We start from the raw sequence: 17,014 nt of genomic DNA, 5'->3' as shown, positions 1-17,014 counted from the left end.
AACTTGAACAGTATGGAAACACGAGCCCCACAAAACAGAATCCGGCCTCTTGCACCTCCACAATCCAAAAGCTACAAAGACAGCTTGACGCTCAGAGGAGCGCTCAGAAAGCGCAGCCCCGCCCTGCTCCTGCCCGCCTCAGAGCGACACTGGACAGGGTCAGTGTGGCCTTCTGGGGCAGGACCAGGAGCAAGCTGATCTCCGGACGGGCTGGTGCAACATGGGGCTCTGTCACCCTACATCGTATTGTCCCATTGTATGGGCGACAGGGCCTTCTCCTGTGATGCCCCCAAGCTCTGGAACTCTCTCCCAAGGATATCAGAGAGTCACCTTCTCTAAACTCCTTCAAATCCAGACTCAAAACCCTCTTCTTCAGAAGAGCCTTTACTGAACTGGTTCCATTCTTCACCCCTCTGCTCTTCTTAGTACCACCTTCCACGGTCTCCTCTGTATATTGTAATTGTGTTTAATCTTGTGTATTATTTTTATTTATTGTTGTTGTCATCCTGTAAAGCGCTTTGAGAAGCCACCTTTAAAGGCGCTATATAAAATACAGTTTATTATTATCGTCACCCCCCTGCGGCCCTCGTCAGGTCAAGATCACGGCGTGCTCCCAGAGCCCACAGCCACTCTCGTCCTCACGGGAGCCCTACTCTCCACCCAGTCCTCCGGCTCGTCCCGGCGATCCCGATGATCCCCCATCCCCTGTGCTGTGAACCAGCGCGGCGATGGAGAGAGAGAGACAGTTTGAAAGAGGGAAGTGGGAGGGAGGCAGGCCCGGGGACAGCCGGGGGCGTTTGAGGAAGTCCCGTGGGGAGGTTGGGTAAGGGGGGGCTGGCCTGATCGAGCACTGCTGCTCTTATAGAGCGGTGTGCCGCCCCTGCGGGACACAGAGAGACGCTGGGACGGGCGCAGAGACGCTGGGAGCAGACGCACTAGGTGAGCCACCGCCGCCGCCGCCGCCTCACACGGAGGGGTGACACCCCCCCACTGCTCCCACACCACCAGGTGATTCAGGGTCCCTCGGGGGTACGGGGGGCACAACAGCAGGACTGCTGCTGTCTTCACTTCCAGCAGCGGGAGAAAGTCCTTAGTAACAGTAACAGTAACAAATAGTCAAAGAGCTCAGAGTGCTTCTGCTGCAGAGTCTCTGTGCTCAGACTTGCAGTATAGCTCACCGCTGCCCTGCGCTGCTCCTGCAGTCTCTGTGCTCAGACTTGCAGTATAGCTCACCGCTGCCCTGCGCTGCTGTAGTCAGAGTCTCTGTGCTCAGACTTGCAGTATAGCTCACCGCTGTCCTGCGCTGCTGTAGTCAGAGTCTCTGTGCTCAGACTTGCAGTATAGCTCACCGCTGCCCTGCGCTGCTCCTGCAGTCTCTGTGCTCAGACTTGCAGTATAGCTCACCGCTGCCCTGCGCTGCTGTAGTCAGAGTCTCTGTGCTCAGACTTGCAGTATAGCTCACCGCTGTCCTGCGCTGCTGTAGTCAGAGTCTCTGTGCTCAGACTTGCAGTATAGCTCACCGCTCTCCTGCGCTGCTGTAGTCAGAGTCTCTGTGCTCAGACTTGCAGTATAGCTCACCGCTGCCCTGCGCTGCTCCTGCAGAGTCTCTGTGCTCAGACTTGCAGTATAGCTCACCGCTGTCCTGCGCTGCTCCTGCAGTCTCTGTGCTCAGACTTGCAGTATAGCTCACCGCTGCCCTGCGCTGCTCCTGCAGAGTCTCTGTGCTCAGACTTGCAGTATAGCTCACCGCTGCCCTGCGCTGCTCCTGCAGTCTCTGTGCTCAGACTTGCAGTATAGCTCAGCGCTGCCCTGCGCTGCTGTAGTCAGAGTCTCTGTGCTCAGACTTGCAGTATAGCTCAGCGCTGCCCTGCGCTGCTGTAGTCAGAGTCTCTGTGCTCAGACTTGCAGTATAACTCACCGCTGTCCTGCGCTGCTCCTGCAGAGTCTCTGTGCTCAGACTTGCAGTATAGCTCACCGCTGCCCTGCGCTGCTGTAGTCAGAGTCTCTGTGCTCAGACTTGCAGTATAGCTCACCGCTGCCCTGCGCTGCTGTAGTCAGAGTCTCTGTGCTCAGACTTGCAGTATAGCTCACTGCTGCCCTGCGCTGCTCCTGCAGAGTCTCTGTGCTCAGACTTGCAGTATAGCTCACCGCTGCCCTGCGCTGCTGTAGTCAGAGTCTCTGTGCTCAGACTTGCAGTATAGCTCACCACTGCCCTGCGCTGCTCCTGCAGAGTCTCTGTGCTCAGACTTGCAGTATAGCTCACCGCTGCCCTGCGCTGCTGTAGTCAGAGTCTCTGTGCTCAGACTTGCAGTATAGCTCACCGCTGCCCTGCGCTGCTCCTGCAGAGTCTCTGTGCTCAGACTTGCAGTATAGCTCACCGCTGCCCTGCGCTGCTGCTGCAGTCTCTGTGTTCAGACTTGCAGTATAGCTCACTGCTGCCCTGCGCTGCTGTAGTCAGAGTCTCTGTGCTCAGACTTGCAGTATAGCTCACCGCTGCCCTGCGCTGCTGCTGCAGTCTCTGTGTTCAGACTTGCAGTATAGCTCACTGCTGCCCTGCGCTGCTCCTGCAGAGTCTCTGTGCTCAGACTTGCAGTATAGCTCACCGCTGCCCTGCGCTGCTGTAGTCAGAGTCTCTGTGCTCAGACTTGCAGTATAGCTCACCACTGCCCTGCGCTGCTCCTGCAGAGTCTCTGTGCTCAGACTTGCAGTATAGCTCACCGCTGCCCTGCGCTGCTGTAGTCAGAGTCTCTGTGCTCAGACTTGCAGTATAGCTCACCGCTGCCCTGCGCTGCTCCTGCAGAGTCTCTGTGCTCAGACTTGCAGTATAGCTCACCGCTGCCCTGCGCTGCTCCTGCAGAGTCTCTGTGCTCAGACTTGCAGTATAGCTCACCGCTGCCCTGCGCTGCTCCTGCAGAGTCTCTGTGCTCAGACTTGCAGTATAGCTCACCGCTGCCCTGCGCTGCTCCTGCAGTCTCTGTGCTCAGACTTGCAGTATAGCTCACCGCTGCCCTGCGCTGCTCCTGCAGTCTCTGTGCTCAGACTTGCAGTATAGCTCACCGCTGCCCTGCGCTGCTCCTGCAGTCTCTGTGCTCAGACTTGCAGTATAGCTCACCGCTGCCCTGCGCTGCTATAGTCAGAGTCTCTGTGCTCAGACTTGCAGTATAGCTCACCGCTGCCCTGCGCTGCTGTAGTCAGAGTCTCTGTGCTCAGACTTGCAGTATAGCTCACCACTGCCCTGCGCTGCTCCTGCAGAGTCTCTGTGCTCAGACTTGCAGTATAGCTCACCGCTGCCCTGCGCTGCTGTAGTCAGAGTCTCTGTGCTCAGACTTGCAGTATAGCTCACCGCTGCCCTGCGCTGCTCCTGCAGAGTCTCTGTGCTCAGACTTGCAGTATAGCTCACCGCTGTCCTGCGCTGCTGTAGTCAGAGTCTCTGTGCTCAGACTTGCAGTATAGCTCACCGCTGCCCTGCGCTGCTGTAGTCAGAGTCTCTGTGCTCAGACTTGCAGTATAGCTCACCGCTGCCCTGCGCTGCTGCTGCAGTCTCTGTGTTCAGACTTGCAGTATAGCTCACCGCTGTCCTGCGCTGCTGTAGTCAGAGTCTCTGTGCTCAGACTTGCAGTATAGCTCACCGCTGTCCTGCGCTGCTGTAGTCAGAGTCTCTGTGCTCAGACTTGCAGTATAGCTCACCGCTGCCCTGCGCTGCTCCTGCAGTCTCTGTGCTCAGACTTGCAGTATAGCTCACCGCTGTCCTGCGCTGCTCCTGCAGAGTCTCTGTGCTCAGACTTGCAGTATAGCTCACCGCTGCCCTGCGCTGCTCCTGCAGTCTCTGTGCTCAGACTTGCAGTATAGCTCACCGCTGCCCTGCGCTGCTGTAGTCAGAGTCTCTGTGCTCAGACTTGCAGTATAGCTCACCGCTGTCCTGCGGTGCTCCTGCAGAGTCTCTGTGCTCAGACTTGCAGTATAGCTCACCGCTGCCCTGCGCTGCTCCTGCAGAGTCTCTGTGCTCAGACTTGCAGTATAGCTCACCGCTGCCCTGCGCTGCTATAGTCAGAGTCTCTGTGCTCAGACTTGCAGTATAGCTCACGGCTGCCCTGCGCTGCTCCTGCAGTCTCTGTGCTCAGACTTGCAGTATAGCTCACCGCTGTCCTGCGCTGCTCCTGCAGAGTCTCTGTGCTCAGACTTGCAGTATAGCTCACCGCTGCCCTGCGCTGCTCCTGCAGTCTCTGTGCTCAGACTTGCAGTATAGCTCAGCGCTGCCCTGCGCTGCTGTAGTCAGAGTCTCTGTGCTCAGACTTGCAGTATAGCTCACCGCTGTCCTGCGCTGCTCCTGCAGAGTCTCTGTGCTCAGACTTGCAGTATAGCTCAGCGCTGCCCTGCGCTGCTGTAGTCAGAGTCTCTGTGCTCAGACTTGCAGTATAGCTCACCGCTGCCCTGCGCTGCTCCTGCAGTCTCTGTGCTCAGACTTGCAGTATAGCTCACCGCTGCCCTGCGCTGCTGTAGTCAGAGTCTCTGTGCTCAGACTTGCAGTATAGCTCACCGCTGCCCTGCGCTGCTCCTGAAGTCTCTGTGCTCAGACTTGCAGTATAGCTCACCGCTGCCCTGCGCTGCTCCTGCAGTCTCTGTGCTCAGACTTGCAGTATAGCTCACCGCTGCCCTGCGGTGCTGTAGTCAGAGTCTCTGTGCTCAGACTTGCAGTATAGCTCACCGCTGTCCTGCGCTGCTGTAGTCAGAGTCTTTGTGCTCAGACTTGCAGTATAGCTCACCGCTGCCCTGCGCTGCTCCTGCAGAGTCTCTGTGCTCAGACTTGCAGTATAGCTCACCGCTGCCCTGCGGTAATGTAGTCAGAGTCTCTGTGCTCAGACTTGCAGTATAGCTCACCGCTGCCCTGCGCTGCTCCTGCAGAGTCTCTGTGCTCAGACTTGCAGTATAGCTCACCGCTGCCCTGCGCTGCTCCTGCAGAGTCTCTGTGCTCAGACTTGCAGTATAGCTCACCGCTGCCCTGCGGTGCTGTAGTCAGAGTCTCTGTGCTCAGACTTGCAGTATAGCTCACCGCTGTCCTGCGCTGCTGTAGTCAGAGTCTCTGTGCTCAGACTTGCAGTATAGCTCACCGCTGCCCTGCGCTGCTCCTGCAGTCTCTGTGCTCAGACTTGCAGTATAGCTCACCGCTGCCCTGCGCTGCTGTAGTCAGAGTCTCTGTGCTCAGACTTGCAGTATAGCTCACCGCTGTCCTGCGCTGCTCCTGCAGAGTCTCTGTGCTCAGACTTGCAGTATAGCTCACCGCTGCCCTGCGCTGCTGTAGTCAGAGTCTCTGTGCTCAGACTTGCAGTATAGCTCACCGCTGCCCTGCGCTGCTGTAGTCAGAGTCTCTGTGCTCAGACTTGCAGTATAGCTCACCGCTGCCCTGCGCTGCTGTAGTCAGAGTCTCTGTGCTCAGACTTGCAGTATAGCTCACCGCTGCCCTGCGCTGCTCCTGCAGAGTCTCTGTGCTCAGACTTGCAGTATAGCTCACCGCTGCCCTGCGCTGCTGTAGTCAGAGTCTCTGTGCTCAGACTTGCAGTATAGCTCACCACTGCCCTGCGCTGCTCCTGCAGAGTCTCTGTGCTCAGACTTGCAGTATAGCTCACCGCTGCCCTGCGCTGCTGTAGTCAGAGTCTCTGTGCTCAGACTTGCAGTATAGCTCACCGCTGCCCTGCGCTGCTCCTGCAGAGTCTCTGTGCTCAGACTTGCAGTATAGCTCACCGCTGCCCTGCGCTGCTGCTGCAGTCTCTGTGTTCAGACTTGCAGTATAGCTCACTGCTGCCCTGCGCTGCTGTAGTCAGAGTCTCTGTGCTCAGACTTGCAGTATAGCTCACCGCTGCCCTGCGCTGCTGCTGCAGTCTCTGTGTTCAGACTTGCAGTATAGCTCACTGCTGCCCTGCGCTGCTCCTGCAGAGTCTCTGTGCTCAGACTTGCAGTATAGCTCACCGCTGCCCTGCGCTGCTGTAGTCAGAGTCTCTGTGCTCAGACTTGCAGTATAGCTCACCACTGCCCTGCGCTGCTCCTGCAGAGTCTCTGTGCTCAGACTTGCAGTATAGCTCACCGCTGCCCTGCGCTGCTGTAGTCAGAGTCTCTGTGCTCAGACTTGCAGTATAGCTCACCGCTGCCCTGCGCTGCTCCTGCAGAGTCTCTGTGCTCAGACTTGCAGTATAGCTCACCGCTGCCCTGCGCTGCTCCTGCAGAGTCTCTGTGCTCAGACTTGCAGTATAGCTCACCGCTGCCCTGCGCTGCTCCTGCAGAGTCTCTGTGCTCAGACTTGCAGTATAGCTCACCGCTGCCCTGCGCTGCTCCTGCAGTCTCTGTGCTCAGACTTGCAGTATAGCTCACCGCTGCCCTGCGCTGCTCCTGCAGTCTCTGTGCTCAGACTTGCAGTATAGCTCACCGCTGCCCTGCGCTGCTCCTGCAGTCTCTGTGCTCAGACTTGCAGTATAGCTCACCGCTGCCCTGCGCTGCTATAGTCAGAGTCTCTGTGCTCAGACTTGCAGTATAGCTCACCGCTGCCCTGCGCTGCTGTAGTCAGAGTCTCTGTGCTCAGACTTGCAGTATAGCTCACCGCTGCCCTGCGCTGCTCCTGCAGAGTCTCTGTGCTCAGACTTGCAGTATAGCTCACCGCTGTCCTGCGCTGCTGTAGTCAGAGTCTCTGTGCTCAGACTTGCAGTATAGCTCACCGCTGCCCTGCGCTGCTGTAGTCAGAGTCTCTGTGCTCAGACTTGCAGTATAGCTCACCGCCGCCCTGCGCTGCTGCTGCAGTCTCTGTGTTCAGACTTGCAGTATAGCTCACCGCTGTCCTGCGCTGCTGTAGTCAGAGTCTCTGTGCTCAGACTTGCAGTATAGCTCACCGCTGTCCTGCGCTGCTGTAGTCAGAGTCTCTGTGCTCAGACTTGCAGTATAGCTCACCGCTGCCCTGCGCTGCTCCTGCAGTCTCTGTGCTCAGACTTGCAGTATAGCTCACCGCTGTCCTGCGCTGCTCCTGCAGAGTCTCTGTGCTCAGACTTGCAGTATAGCTCACCGCTGCCCTGCGCTGCTCCTGCAGTCTCTGTGCTCAGACTTGCAGTATAGCTCACCGCTGCCCTGCGCTGCTGTAGTCAGAGTCTCTGTGCTCAGACTTGCAGTATAGCTCACCGCTGTCCTGCGGTGCTCCTGCAGAGTCTCTGTGCTCAGACTTGCAGTATAGCTCACCGCTGCCCTGCGCTGCTCCTGCAGAGTCTCTGTGCTCAGACTTGCAGTATAGCTCACCGCTGCCCTGCGCTGCTATAGTCAGAGTCTCTGTGCTCAGACTTGCAGTATAGCTCACGGCTGCCCTGCGCTGCTCCTGCAGTCTCTGTGCTCAGACTTGCAGTATAGCTCACCGCTGTCCTGCGCTGCTCCTGCAGAGTCTCTGTGCTCAGACTTGCAGTATAGCTCACCGCTGCCCTGCGCTGCTCCTGCAGTCTCTGTGCTCAGACTTGCAGTATAGCTCAGCGCTGCCCTGCGCTGCTGTAGTCAGAGTCTCTGTGCTCAGACTTGCAGTATAGCTCACCGCTGTCCTGCGCTGCTCCTGCAGAGTCTCTGTGCTCAGACTTGCAGTATAGCTCAGCGCTGCCCTGCGCTGCTGTAGTCAGAGTCTCTGTGCTCAGACTTGCAGTATAGCTCACCGCTGCCCTGCGCTGCTCCTGCAGTCTCTGTGCTCAGACTTGCAGTATAGCTCACCGCTGCCCTGCGCTGCTGTAGTCAGAGTCTCTGTGCTCAGACTTGCAGTATAGCTCACCGCTGCCCTGCGCTGCTCCTGCAGTCTCTGTGCTCAGACTTGCAGTATAGCTCACCGCTGCCCTGCGCTGCTCCTGCAGTCTCTGTGCTCAGACTTGCAGTATAGCTCACCGCTGCCCTGCGGTGCTGTAGTCAGAGTCTCTGTGCTCAGACTTGCAGTATAGCTCACCGCTGTCCTGCGCTGCTGTAGTCAGAGTCTTTGTGCTCAGACTTGCAGTATAGCTCACCGCTGCCCTGCGCTGCTCCTGCAGAGTCTCTGTGCTCAGACTTGCAGTATAGCTCACCGCTGCCCTGCGGTAATGTAGTCAGAGTCTCTGTGCTCAGACTTGCAGTATAGCTCACCGCTGCCCTGCGCTGCTCCTGCAGAGTCTCTGTGCTCAGACTTGCAGTATAGCTCACCGCTGCCCTGCGCTGCTCCTGCAGAGTCTCTGTGCTCAGACTTGCAGTATAGCTCACCGCTGCCCTGCGGTGCTGTAGTCAGAGTCTCTGTGCTCAGACTTGCAGTATAGCTCACCGCTGTCCTGCGCTGCTGTAGTCAGAGTCTCTGTGCTCAGACTTGCAGTATAGCTCACCGCTGCCCTGCGCTGCTCCTGCAGTCTCTGTGCTCAGACTTGCAGTATAGCTCACCGCTGCCCTGCGCTGCTGTAGTCAGAGTCTCTGTGCTCAGACTTGCAGTATAGCTCACCGCTGTCCTGCGCTGCTCCTGCAGAGTCTCTGTGCTCAGACTTGCAGTATAGCTCACCGCTGCCCTGCGCTGCTGTAGTCAGAGTCTCTGTGCTCAGACTTGCAGTATAGCTCACCGCTGCCCTGCGCTGCTGTAGTCAGAGTCTCTGTGCTCAGACTTGCAGTATAGCTCACCGCTGCCCTGCGCTGCTGTAGTCAGAGTCTCTGTGCTCAGACTTGCAGTATAGCTCACCGCTGTCCTGCGCTGCTCCTGCAGAGTCTCTGTGCTCAGACTTGCAGTATAGCTCACCGCTGCCCTGCGCTGCTCCTGCAGTCTCTGTGCTCAGACTTGCAGTATAGCTCACCGCTGTCCTGTGCTGCTCCTGCAGTCTCTGTGCTCAGACTTGCAGTATAGCTCACCGCTGCCCTGCGCTGCTCCTGCAGTCTCTGTGCTCAGACTTGCAGTATAGCTCACCGCTGTCCTGCGCTGCTCCTGCAGTCTCTGTGCTCAGACTTGCAGTATAGCTCACCGCTGCCCTGTGCTGCTCCTGCAGTCTCTGTGCTCAGACTTGCAGTATAGCTCAGCGCTGCCCTGAACTTTTTTTTGTTTTGCAGGACCAGGACTCTCTGGAGAAGGATCGCTTTTCACAACCCATTTCACAAGGACGACACGGCCGGGCGCTCGTCGTGCTCGGACTCTCTACGCCCCTCACTCCGCATGTCCAGCGGGCCGAGCTCCTCCCCTGCCGCCATGTTTGTCTCCTCCGGGCCTCTGCCCGCCTTCAGCGCCTCCAGGATGCCGGCGCGGCCCCTGGCGCCGGACGCCTCCGCTTTCGGGGACCACATGGCTCCGGCCCTCGAACCCTGCACCCTCGCCGAGCCCCCCTTCTCCTCCGCAGCCGCTCAGCCCTTCCGGATGGACAGGATGCCTCGCACCCAGGTCTCAGCAAGCGGCGTGACTCTGTCTCCCCCTGCTGTCTCCAGTGGGAACTGTGGGTGGGAGAGGGAGAGGGTATCTGAAGGGGCCGTGATGGGGGGCAGGGTTCTGGGGTACACCTCCCTGCCCTACTCACTGGGCTCCCCACCCTTTATCACTCCCAACACTAAAGACAGAGCTGGGCAGCTAAGACAAGTGTTGCAGCAGGTCAGTCTAACTTACTACACCCTCAGTGCAGTGTTAATGTACTGGAGTGTCCAGTCAGTGTGTCTGTATGAACCCCTCTCTCTCAGTGCAGTGTTAATGTACTGGAGTGTCCAGTCAGTCAGTGTGTCTGTATGAACCTCTCTCTCAGTGCAGTGTTAATGTACTGGAGTGTCCAGTCAGTCAGTGTGTCTGTATGAACCCCTCTCTCTCAGTGCAGTGTTAATGTACTGGAGTGTCCAGTCAGTGTGTCTGTATGAACCCCTCTCTCTCAGTGCAGTGTTAATGTACTGGAGTGTCCAGTCAGTCAGTGTGTCTGTATGAACCCCTCTCTCTCAGTGCAGTGTTAATGTACTGGAGTGTCCAGTCAGTGTGTCTGTATGAACCCCTCTCTCTCAGTGCAGTGTTAATGTACTGGAGTGTCCAGTCAGTGTGTCTGTATGAACCCCTCTCTCTCAGTGCAGTGTTAATGTACTGGAGTGTCCAGTCAGTCAGTGTGTCTGTATGAACCCCTCTCTCTCAGTGCAGTGTTAATGTACTGGAGTGTCCAGTCAGTCAGTGTGTCTGTATGAACCCCTCTCTCTCAGTGCAGTGTTAATGTACTGGAGTGTCCAGTCAGTGTGTCTGTATGAACCCCTCTCTCTCAGTGCAGTGTTAATGTACTGGACTGTCCAGTCAGTCAGTGTGTCTGTATGAACCCCTCTCTCTCAGTGCAGTGTTAATGTACTGGAGTGTCCAGTCAGTGTGTCTGTATGAACCCCTCTCTCTCAGTGCAGTGTTAATGTACTGGAGTGTCCAGTCAGTCAGTGTGTCTGTATTAACCCCTCTCTCTCAGTGCAGTGTTAATGTACTGGAGTGTCCAGTCAGTGTGTCTGTATGAACCCCTCTCTCTCAGTGCAGTGTTAATGTACTGGAGTGTCCAGTCAGTGTGTCTGTATGAACCCCTCTCTCTCAGTGCAGTGTTAATGTACTGGAGTGTCCAGTCAGTCAGTGTGTCTGTATTAACCCCTCTCTCTCAGTGCAGTGTTAATGTACTGGAGTGTCCAGTCAGTGTGTCTGTATGAACCCCTCTCTCTCAGTGCAGTGTTAATGTACTGGAGTGTCCAGTCAGTGTGTCTGTATGAACCCCTCTCTCTCAGTGCAGTGTTAATGTACTGGAGTGTCCAGTCAGTGTGTCTGTATGAACCCCTCTCTCTCAGTGCAGTGTTAATGTACTGGAGTGTCCAGTCAGTGTGTCTGTATGAACCCCTCTCTCTCAGTGCAGTGTTAATGTACTGGAGTGTCCAGTCAGTGTGTCTGTATGAACCCCTCTCTCTCAGTGCAGTGTTAATGTACTGGAGTGTCCAGTCAGTCAGTGTGTCTGTATGAACCCCTCTCTCTCAGTGCAGTGTTAATGTACTGGAGTGTCCAGTCAGTGTGTCTGTATGAACCCCTCTCTCTCAGTGCAGTGTTAATGTACTGGAGTGTCCAGTCAGTCAGTGTGTCTGTATGAACCCCTCTCTCTCAGTGCAGTGTTAATGTACTGGAGTGTCCAGTCAGTGTGTCTGTATGAACCCCTCTCTCTCAGTGCAGTGTTAATGTACTGGAGTGTCCAGTCAGTCAGTGTGTCTGTATTAACCCCTCTCTCTCAGTGCAGTGTTAATGTACTGGAGTGTCCAGTCAGTGTGTCTGTATGAACCCCTCTCTCTCAGTGCAGTGTTAATGTACTGGAGTGTCCAGTCAGTCAGTGTGTCTGTATGAACCCCTCTCTCTCAGTGCAGTGTTAATGTACTGGAGTGTCCAGTCAGTCAGTGTGTCTGTATGAATCCCTCTCTCTCAGTGCAGTGGTAATGGACTGTAGTGTCCAGTCAGTCAGTGTGTCTGTATGAACCCCTCTCTCTCAGTGCAGTGTTAATGTACTGGAGTGTCCAGTCAGTCAGTGTGTCTGTATGAACCCCTCTCTCTCAGTGCAGTGTTAATGGACTGTAGTGTCCAGTCAGTGTGTCTGTGTGAACCCCTCTCTCTCAGTGCAGTGTTAATGTACTGGAGTGTCCAGTCAGTCAGTGTGTCTGTATTAACCCCTCTCTCTCAGTGCAGTGTTAATGTACTGGAGTGTCCAGTCAGTCAGTGTGTCTGTATTAACCCCTCTCTCTCAGTGCAGTGTTAATGTACTGGAGTGTCCAGTCAGTGTGTCTGTATGAACCCCTCTCTCTCCGTGCAGTGTTAATGTACTGGAGTGTCCAGTCAGTGTGTCTGTATGAACCCCTCTCTCAGTGCAGTGTTAATGTACTGGAGTGTCCAGTCAGTCTGTGTGTCTGTATGAACCCCTCTCTCTCAGTGCAGTGTAAATGTACTGGAGTGTCCAGTCAGTCAGTGTGTCTGTATGAACCCCTCTCTCTCAGTGCAGTGTTAATGGACTGGAGTGTCCAGTCAGTGTGTCTGTATGAACCCCTCTCTCTCAGTGCAGTGTTAATGGACTGGAGTGTCCAGTCAGTCAGTGTGTCTGTATGAACCCCTCTCTCTCAGTGCAGTGTTAATGGACTGGAGTGTCCAGTCAGTGTGTCTGTATGAACCCCTCTCTCTCAGTGCAGTGTTAATGGACTGGAGTGTCCAGTCAGTCAGTGTGTCTGTATGAACCCCTCTCTCTCAGTGCAGTGTTAATGTACTGGAGTGTCCAGTCGGTGTGTCTGTATGAACCCCTCTCTCTCAGTGCAGTGTTAATGTACTGGAGTGTCCAGTCAGTCAGTGTGTCTGTATGAACCCCTCTCTCTCAGTGCAGTGTTAATGTACTGGAGTGTCCAGTCAGTCAGTGTGTCTGTATGAACCCCTCTCTCTCAGTGCAGTGTTAATGTACTGGAGTGTCCAGTCAGTGTGTCTGTATGAACCCCTCTCTCTCAGTGCAGTGTTAATGTACTGGAGTGTCCAGTCAGTGTGTCTGTATTAACCCCTCTCTCTCAGTGCAGTGTTAATGTACTGGAGTGTCCAGTCAGTGTGTCTGTATTGACCCCTCTCTCGCAGTGCAGTGTTAATGTACTGGAGTGTCCAGTCAGTGTGTCTGTATTAACCCCTCTCTCTCAGTGCAGTGTTAATGTACTGGAGTGTCCAGTCAGTCAGTGTGTCTGTATGAACCCCTCTCTCTCAGTGCAGTGTTAATGTACTGGAGTGTCCAGTCAGTGTGTCTGTATGAACCCCTCTCTCTCAGTGCAGTGTTAATGTACTGGAGTGTCCAGTCAGTGTGTCTTTATTAACCCCTCTCTCTCAGTGCAGTGTTAATGTACTGTAGTGTCCAGTCAGTCAGTGTGTCTGTATGAACCCCTCTCTCTCAGTGCAGTGTTAATGTACTGGAGTGTCCAGTCAGTCAGTGTGTCTATATGAACCCCTCTCTCTCAGTGCAGTGTTAATGTACTGGAGTGTCCAGTCAGTCAGTGTGTCTGTATGAACCCCTCTCTCTCAGTGCAGTGTTAATGTACTGGAGTGTCCAGTCAGTGTGTCTGTATGAACCCCTCTCTCTCAGTGCAGTGTTAATGTACTGTAGTGTCCAGTTAGTCAGTGTGTCTGTATGAACCCCTCTCTCTCAGTGCAGTGTTAATGTACTGGAGTGTCCAGTCAGTCAGTGTGTCTGTATGAACCCCTCTCTCTCAGTGCAGTGTTAATGTACTGGAGTGTCCAGTCAGTCAGTGTGTCTGTATGAACCCCTCTCTCTCAGTGCAGTGTTAATGTACTGGAGTGTCCAGTCAGTGTGTCTGTATTGACCCCTCTCTCTCTGTATTATCTCTCTGTCTTCTCAGAGTTCCATCAGAGTTGACTTCTCCAGCCCTTACACCTCCCTCCTCCCTCCTCCTCCACCTGCTCCTCCTGCTCACCCCTCTGTCCTGCGGTCGCGGAGGGGCGTGGCGAAGGACAGCCCCGAGTACCGCCTGCGCCGCGAGCGGAACAATGCAGCCGTCAGGAAGAGCCGAGACAAGGCCAAGCGCAGGATTCTGCTCACCCAGCAGAGGGCGCTGGAGTTGCAGGTGGACAACCAGCGGCTGCAGGACCTGATCGAGAGGCTGTCCCGCGAGCTGGAAACTTTGAGGCAGCTGCTCCTGCAGCGCCCCCCGCAGCATGGAGACAGAACTGCGCACAAGCTGGACTCTGAGGACCATAGCTAGAGAGGCTCCTATTGAAACTGGACTGTAGCTCCTATTGTAACAGAGTGTTCTCCTGTACTGGACTGTAGCTCCTATTGTAACAGGACTGTTCTCCTGTACTGGACTGTAGCTCCTATTGTAACAGGACTGTTCTCCTGTACTGGACTGTGGCTCCTATTGTAACAGACTGTTCTCCTGTACTGGACTGTAGCTCCTATTGTAACAGACTGTTCTCCTGTACTGGACTGTAGCTCCTATTGTAACAGGACTGTTCTCCTGTACTGGACTGTAGCTCCTATTGTAACAGGACTGTTCTCCTGTACTGGACTGTAGCTCCTATTGTAACAGGACTGTTCTCCTGTACTGGACTGTAGCTCCTATTGTAACAGACTGTTCTCCTGTACTGGACTGTAGCTCCTATTGTAACAGGACTGTTCTCCTGTACTGGACTGTAGCTCCTATTGTAACAGGACTGTTCTCCTGTACTGGACTGTAGCTCCTATTGTAACAGACTGTTCTCCTGTACTGGACTGTAGCTCCTATTGTAACAGGACTGTTCTCCTGTACTGGACTGTAGCTCCTATTGTAACAGGACTGTTCTCCTGTACTGGACTGTGGCTCCTATTGTAACAGACTGTTCTCCTGTACTGGACTGTAGCTCCTATTGTAACAGACTGTTCTCCTGTACTGGACTGTAGCTCCTATTGTAACAGACTGTTCTCCTGTACTGGACTGTAGCTCCTATTGTAACAGGACTGTTCTCCTGTACTGGACTGTAGCTCCTATTGTAACAGGACTGTTCTCCTGTACTGGACTGTAGCTCCTATTGTAACAGGACTGTTCTCCTGTACTGGACTGTAGCTCCTATTGTAACAGGACTGTTCTCCTGTACTGGACTGTAGCTCCTATTGTAACAGGACTGTTCTCCTGTACTGGACTGTAGCTCCTATTGTAACAGGACTGTTCTCCTGTACTGGACTGTAGCTCCTATTGTAACAGACTGTTCTACTGTACTGGACTGTGGCTCCTATTGTAACAGGACTGTTCTCCTGTACTGGACTGTAGCTCCTATTGTAACAGACTGTTCTCCTGTACTGGGACTGTAGCCCCTATTGTAACAGACTGTTCTCCTGTACTGGACTGTAGCTCCTATTGTAACAGACTGTTCTCCTGTACTGGGACTGTAGCCCCTATTGTAACAGACTGTTCTCCTGTACTGGACTGTAGCCCCTATTGTAACTGGACTGTTCTCCTGTACTGGGACTGTAGCTCCTATTGTAACAGACTGTTCTACTGTACTGGACTGTAGCCCCTATTGTAAAAGGACTGTTCTCCTGTACTGGGACTGTAGCTCCTATTGTAACAGACTGTTCTACTGTACTGGACTGTAGCCCCTATTGTAAAAGGACTGGTCTACTGTACTGGACTGTAGCTCCTATTGTAACAGGACTGTTCTACTGTACTGGACTGTAGCTCCTATTGTAACAGACTGTTCTCCTGTACTGGACTGTAGCTCCTATTGTAACAGGACTGTTCTACTGTACTGGACTGTAGCTCCTATTGTAACGGGACTGTTCTCCTGTACTGGACTGTAGCTCCTATTGTTACAGACTATTCTCCTGTACTGGGACTGTAGCTCCTATTGTAACAGACTGTTCTACTGTACTGGACTGTAGCTCCTATTGTAACAGACTGTTCTACTGTACTGGGACTGTAGCTCCTATTGTAACAGGACTGTTCTACTGGACTGGACTGTAGCTCCTATTGTAACAAGACTGTTCTACTGTACATGGACTGTAGCCCCTATTGTAATGGGACAGTTCTCCTGTACTGGGACTGTAGCTCCTATTGTAACTCAGTGGGGAGGAGAACAGAGTGATGAAGCCAGTTCAGAGAGGGGGGTTATCAGGAGGCCATGACTGGTAAAGGCAAGGAGGAAATTTGGCCAGGACACAGGGGTAATACCCCTACTCTCTTCGAGAAACACCCTGGGGTTTTTAATGAGTCAGGACCACGGTTTTATGTCTCAGTCAAAGGAAGATGCCTTTTTACAGTAGAGTGTCCAATCAGTATACTGGGGCATTAGGACCCCCACAGACTGCAGGGTGAGCGCCCCCTACTGGCCCCACTAACACCTCTTCCAGGAGCAACCTCAGATTTTCCCAGGTTTCTCCCCTCCAGGTACTGACCAGACTCACACCTGCTGAGCTTCAGGTGCTGAGAGGTGTGAGTTGCAGTATAATATGTATGCTGGCAACCTGATGAAATAAGGCTCATTCTTTGAGGAATGGGAAGTAAAAATATTAATTGATTTTGTAAAGTTTGACTTGTTAATATTTCGTTGGTGTCACACATGCAGTCATATGAAGTTTGTTTTAAATCGTTTTATTAAAATTTCTGTATTAAAAATTTCGTGAGACTCTGTTTAGTGTAGAAGTATTTGAGTTAGTGCTGATGTGTGAGAATCAGTGTATTAGTGAGTGTCAGCACAGACGTGTGAGAATCGTGTATTAGTGAGTGTCAGCACAGACGTGTGAAAATCAGTGTATTAGTGAATGTCAGCACAGAAGTGTGAGAATCAGTGTATTAGTGAATGTCAGCACAGAAGTGTGAGAATCAGTGTATTAGTGAATGTCAGCACAGACGTGTGAGAATCGTGTATTAGTGAGTGTCAGCGCAGAAGTGTGAGAATCAGTGTATTAGTGAGTGTCAGCACAGACGTGTGAGAATCGTGTATTGTGAGTGTCAGCACAGACGTGTGAGAATCGTGTCAGCACAGACGTGTGAGAATCGTGTATTGTGAGTGTCAGTGCCGAAGTGTATGAATCAGTGTGTTAATGAGTGTCCGTGTATCACTGTGTTACTATTCTGCATCAGTGGGTCAGTGTCACAATGCAGTGTCAGTGCATCAGTAGGTCACTGTATTGAATCAGTGCATCAGTGTGCCACAGTTCTGGATGAGTGTGTCAGTGGGACAGTGTATCAGTGTGTCACTGTGCTGGGTCAGTGTGTCAGTGGGTCCTGTGCTGGGTCAGTGTGTCAGTGCATGGGTGTGTAACTGTGCTGGGTCAATGTATCAGTGCGTCAGTGTGTCAGTGGGTCCTGTGCTGGGTCAGTGTGTCAGTGCATGGGTGTGTAACTGTGTTGGGTCAATGTATCAGTGCGTCAGTGTGCTGGGTCAGTGTGTTAGTGTGTCAGTGTGTCACCATTCTGGGTCAGTGTGTCAGTGGGTCACTGTGTTGAGTCAGTGTGTCAGTGCATCAGTGTGTCACAGTGCTTTGTCAGTGCATCTGTGGGTCACTGTGCTGTACAGGGAATC

At 53.6% G+C, this 17,014-nt stretch overlaps 1 protein-coding gene across 1 annotated transcript; it reads left to right on the top strand.

Moving 5' to 3' along the window:
• The first annotated feature begins 906 nt into the window (after positions 1 to 906).
• Positions 907 to 13,858, top strand: cebp1 (CCAAT/enhancer binding protein (C/EBP) 1). The gene is made up of 3 exons (XM_069188154.1): positions 907 to 939; positions 9,061 to 9,589; positions 13,354 to 13,858. Exons 2-3 carry the CDS (start codon positions 9,164 to 9,166, stop codon positions 13,714 to 13,716), a joined length of 789 nt encoding a protein of 262 aa, XP_069044255.1. The 5' UTR covers positions 907 to 939; positions 9,061 to 9,163; the 3' UTR covers positions 13,717 to 13,858.
• The last annotated feature ends 3,156 nt before the right edge of the window (positions 13,859 to 17,014 follow it).

This window comes from Lepisosteus oculatus, chromosome 4, assembly GCF_040954835.1.
Source record: "Lepisosteus oculatus isolate fLepOcu1 chromosome 4, fLepOcu1.hap2, whole genome shotgun sequence".
Classification (NCBI taxonomy): domain Eukaryota; kingdom Metazoa; phylum Chordata; class Actinopteri; order Semionotiformes; family Lepisosteidae; genus Lepisosteus; species Lepisosteus oculatus.
The sequence above is the reverse complement of the archived record's forward strand: the minus strand, read 5'-3'. Positions and strand labels throughout refer to the sequence as shown.